The sequence below is a fragment of the Phaethon lepturus genome, unplaced genomic scaffold, assembly GCF_000687285.1.
Source record: "Phaethon lepturus isolate BGI_N335 unplaced genomic scaffold, ASM68728v1 scaffold54643, whole genome shotgun sequence".
NCBI lineage: Eukaryota > Metazoa > Chordata > Aves > Phaethontiformes > Phaethontidae > Phaethon > Phaethon lepturus.
This window is the reverse complement of record NW_010529397.1, coordinates 1611-7156: the sequence shown is the minus strand read 5'-3', so window position 1 is coordinate 7156 and position 5546 is coordinate 1611. Positions and strand designations below refer to the sequence as shown.

General features: G+C 38.4%; 1 protein-coding gene across 1 annotated transcript; it reads right to left on the bottom strand.

Moving 5' to 3' along the window:
• Positions 1–563: 563 nt before the first annotated feature.
• NPS (neuropeptide S) lies at positions 564–3184 on the bottom strand (the record flags this gene model as incomplete). Its single annotated transcript, XM_010283911.1, has 2 exons — positions 564–773; positions 3103–3184. Coding segments are annotated over 2 exons (292 nt in total), but the record flags the coding sequence as incomplete, so codon positions are not given.
• Between the last annotated feature and the right edge of the window lie 2362 nt (positions 3185–5546).

Below are 5546 nucleotides of genomic sequence, written 5' to 3'. Positions count from 1 at the left end.
GTTCTGTCTTTCACCAGTGGCCCTTCATCTCTTTGGAAACTTGAAATGAAATGTACTTTAAATCTGTATTAAAATTGCCGGAGCTGTTGTCTTCAAGGAAAAGCGATTTGGGACAGGGAAGAGCAGGCATGCCTTGCCTTGCCTTGCCTTGCCTTGCCGGTGGGTTTGCCGCTATGGCAGAGAGGAGGGATGCCAGGAACAATACCGTCAGCCCTCCCGGCAGGCTGCACACACACAGCTATTCAAAGCACAGGGCTATTTTCGTATTAATCAAGAGCGAGCTGATTAAATCTGTAGCTTTACAAAGAAAGGGAATTAACCAAATGAAAACATTCATTTCAATGCAAAACTTTATGATATGTAACTTTGGAAACAAAGCCCTCTCTGAGCAATCCCATCTGCTCCGCTTGGCTTGTGCTCTTTGAAATAAACATCTGTTTACACGATGAAGACACGGGTACATTTGTCTCTGTCGGTTTTATCATAGAAAAGCATTAAAATGGTTTTAAGCGCAAAGTTAAACATCAGGTGTTAAAATCGAGAGTGTGCTTTTGAGCATTTGTTTATGACTTTGCTCTTCGAAAGGAAGTTTTTTTAATTCCTGATCCAACACCGTTGCGAAAGGACCTTTTATTGAAAGGCATCTCCAGGTAAGGCTTTAAAAAAGCCAGTTCTTCACTTCTGCCCACCTTGGCTAAGCAGTTATTCAGCGTGACGAGGCAGTAATCAGATTTTCCATACAGCTGGCAATTCAAATAAAAAGGATTGCTGCTCTGAAGATTAAAAAAAAAAAAAAGAAAAAGGGAGAGAGATAAGAAAAGGTAAAACTATGGATTTGTGTATTTGCCAGGGCTTGTTCCATATAAAAAAAAAACAAGGCAGAAACACAAAACCAATTTATGCTTAGAATGACAAGGATTAACTGTTATTTCCTAAGGATTTGTCGTATTCAAAATCAGATTTTTTTCACAGCTTTCTAGAAAACTCAACTGTGTTATTTCTGGTATAAAATACTGATACTGTTACAATCATGTTTGTGGTATGGAATGAATTGTTTTCCGTGATGTTGACCGATTGTGACACGTAACAGAGTTTCCCTAGAGTAGCATGCATGTTTATTGCTGTAAAATGAGATTTTTTCAGCTAACAATGAAACAGGATCTTGTTATCACTTCTGTGAAGACATGTAGTTTAAATGCCAGATAAGAGAAAATGGAAATACTTGTAAAGCAGAAACGTGGGGGAGGAAACTTTCTAGTCGTTACAACTAGTTAATGGCAGTAGTTATGACTAAATGTAATAATGACAAAATATTAATGGGAATTTTAAAAAGTCTGGATTAAAATCCATACAGGTTTATATACACATTCTTTTTACTTGCACTTTACAGTATAAAAATGTAAACTACATTAAAAACTTTTACAAATTTCAGTTGCGTTTAAATTAACATTGCATTTAAAAGGAAACATTTCCTGGCACGTCTGCAGTTGTTCTGTGAAGCCTTCATCATGTCACGATTCACAAGCCTGCTGATTATCTATCTAAAAGAAATACTCTGCCATCCTTTCTAAAGCTGTGTTGCGTTGCTGCTTGGGAAAGGCTTGCAGGCAAAGCCATGGGGTTACCACCTGCCTTCGCTGGAACCGATGGTAAAATTGCCATTCGCTGCACTAAGACTAGTTTTAATTCACTATGCCGCTACTTTTATTAATACCGTTTTGTACTTAACGTTTTCTCTGTTCCGCGCCTACGAAAAGCAGATTAACGATCCCTTCTGCAAGCCAGAGCACGCACCGAGTCTGAGGCACTGAGCAGGCGCGCGGCTCGCTCGCCACACAGCCTTCTCTTGCCGCTGACCGGCGAGATGTTATCCCCGGGCCGAGGTTTCCCCCTAAGAGAAGAAACACTTCCTGCACAAAACACAGGCAACAGAGAAATTTCCCTCTGAAATTTCCCTCTGTGTTGCCTCACAACCTATACAGGGGCTTACACTACTGAATAAATGACTGTTATTTTGACATGCAGGATATTCATTTATATGAAATAATTAAACTCATTTTACCTGTTATATCATTGCCATAAAGAGATCCATTAAGAAATGTCAGATCAAGCTGTGTCTAAACTACCCGTGATCAGAAATGAAAGATGATTCAGCATTTACAGAAGTAAACGACACAGAGGAACAGACTCTGGCTATCGGGAACTTCGCATCAATAAAACAAACGGCCGCACGAGTGGCCACCGTCTCTGCTAGCGACAGATTGCCTTAATGAAAAGATAATGATGCAAAACACGTCAGAGGAAACAAAGAAAGCTGAACCATGGCTCCTAGAGCTGATTTTACAGCAGTAAAGAAACAGGGAGCCTAAAGACGACTGTGTCCAAAGCTTTCCTTTTCCCACAGGAAAATTGAACATCATTAGAAATAAAATATCTCGTTCCACGTCGACAAAGTCTTAAACGGTGTATCCATAGTTTGACCAGCAATCTGTCGCGGTAGCGGGGTCGAGATCAGAAACCGAAAGGATATTAGTGTTATTGAAGTAACCTGTTCACTTCCCTTCTATAGGTTGTTCTGCTTGCTTTCATCGTTCAATCAAATTTGTCTTACTGATTCTATGCAATAATTTTCCATAGCTTTATATTAGAATTTGTCCTTTACCTACACACTAACAGTGACAAATAAACTTACAGGTTTATAAACTAGCTAGCAATAAGTGAAATTAATACATGGATCTTATTGTACCTGTTTGATACAGACAAGGAATTTAGATGAACTGGAGAGGAGATTGATATTTTTCTCTTTTCTATACAATATTTCAACTTCAGCAAAAACTCCCCACACTCTACATTAAATATGCAATAGATTTCTCACATGATTATTTTAGAGGCTTGCATATTTTATTAGTAACTAAAGCAAAAATGGAGTTATACTCCAGGAAAATTAGGTAATAATACTTAACCAATAGCTTTAATACAAGAAACTTCTTTCACTTTATAAACATCAACAAAGAAACAAGCAAACAAAAAGAAATTGTTTAAATAAAACAGCTATTTTAAAGAAATGAAGCATCTGATCTTCAAGTAGGGAGCATGACTTACCACGGAAGGGAGAAGCGGGTAACCCGAGCACACAAATGTCATTGAGATCCAAACAACGAAAACAAAGTTTAACCTGCATAGGCTTCGAAGAAAAACTGAGATCAGTTAAAAGTCAAAACAAAATCAAACAAAACAACACGCATGCACACAAACACAGAACGGTACATTTTCTCCGCATACAATTAATCTGCAGTGTCTTTACCTGATCATTTTTTATTCAGGAGTCTATATGTATGGACACACAGTTATACTACCTAATTCCTCACATATCCTTTCAGTTCTTTCTTAGATGACCATTTTATACCAGAGTTCAGGAATGAAAATGTCATCAAAGATGATTTTATTATGACTAATTGGCCCTTGTTCGGCCTTTTCTTCTTGTTAAATGGGAAAATGGCAAGAACACATTCAGCTGCCATTATGAAACTACCAACTGATTTCATTTAAAGTGTTCCAATAAAATGTCTCTCAAGTGGGTTTACTGTTAAGTCTCTATCATCATAGCAAATATGGTCAAAGGTCTAAAGATTCCAAAAACACATTTCAAGAATTTTTTACCACTTCCAATATCTCATATTAAGACCTTGTAAAGCCTGGCTGCAAGGGAAAAACAGTAGAAGTGCACTTTCAATAGAAAGTTCCTCAAAGAATCTGATTGGACTCAGAGCAGATACAATACATAGAACAGTACCTAACAATATAGATATCTTTATCTTTTACTTCCCCCCGCTTTTTTTTTTTACATGCTAAGTTTTTAATGCATCCAATTTTTAAGTGTTTTTCATAGAATTTAAGTTCTTTGGACATTAATTTCTTCTCTCGCATGCAGACATATCTTAGCCTATGTTGAGTTTATTCATCAAATCTTCTGTAGGATTAATAAGTTCTGTTCATCTCCATCAAGGTAGCAAACATTTAACATCTAAGTGCATCATATGTTACTGCAGCAAATTTAATTGTGCAACATTTAATTTAATTGCACAATAATTTAGGGGATCCTGTGGTTTATTTATACAGAGTACTGTAAAAGCAGTAAGAGTCCCACAAAGTCTCTGAGTGTTAGCCTGCACAGGCGAGGGAATGCTGAAGAACATGAAATTCCATTTTCTTTTTCTTAGAATGAAAATGCTAAGGATCGTTTTTTGACAGTCACGCAGTGTTAGAACTGCACACCAGTGACTCAGCAGCCTCAAACGTTGTATTTCCTTCAGCGTTTATGCTGAAAAATCAACGTACAAGGGCTCCAGAAGGGAACTCTGTGTGAGTCTTCGAGGACACCTGAGCTGATATAAATTATGGCGACTTTGACTGGAACATTCAGCCTCCTGATGTGGATGCATTTAATCCCAGAAGGTAGAAAGCAGTAAGGCCTTCAGATAAGGCCAGAAGAACTACAGTGGCATGTAAGAGCCTTTAACATTTTCTATAGAAAAATTCATAATTTCATCTCAGGTTGTGGTTGAATATTTTTTCATCATCACTGTACGTGGCGGTGCTGATCATGTTAGTGGTTGATATAATCCAATGACTCTCAAATTACTTTTAAAAAGTACGTGTTTGTAGTCGCTGGTAAAGTACTTCGGGATTCTTCAGGACCAACAGGACTATAGAAATATAAGATGAAATTAGCCTCATTTAAACACTGCAGTAAGCAATCCATTTATAAAAATCGTCAAGAGAACCTTTGGCTATTTGCATATTCAGTATGTGTCCTCTTATTCAGAGAGAAAATCCTTTCGTTTGAATTGAACATCCCGTTCCGACTCGTACAGGACCTCCAACTCCAACCGATAAGCGGATTAGCCCGTGTTTCTGCTGCAATGAAAAGCACATTGGGTTGGATTCTGCTTGAGCATAGTGTAGCGTCAGCTTTCCTTGTATCTGCATTTAGTTTAACTCCATTTTAATACAAAATTAACCTTCACACAACATTATTTGTGGAAGATGAGGGACAAGAAAAGCCTTGTGATTAAAGTTAGGATTTCTAGATTCAGTGTGGAGCTTGTACCTTAGACTGTCTGGGTAACCTTCAGTGCCTTATTGACCTATTTTTTTTTAAATCATGAGTTGTTTCAGTCCTTGGTGACCTCCCATTGTGCCTGGTGAGTACCTCCTATGCTTACCATTATCACATCCCTTTAAAACAGTGGGTTTGGCCATGTTTCTAGCTCATAGACTTTGGACATGACGGGTGCCCACAGCCTTTCTCTGTTGGCGCCTTCAGCACAAGCAGGTGGACAACCAAGCAAGGCCACCAAGCAGCTCCCAGGGGACACCAAAAAGATGGCCATGAGGGCCTGGACAGGAGGAAGTTTTGTGGAGCCTGGAGCAAAGCAGCAGCAGATTACAGAAACTTTGAACAACACAGGAAGACTGTTCTCGTGTGACTTTCTAAGGAAGGACAAAAAGATGATCAAATACGCTTGTTAAGGAAGTTTCACACA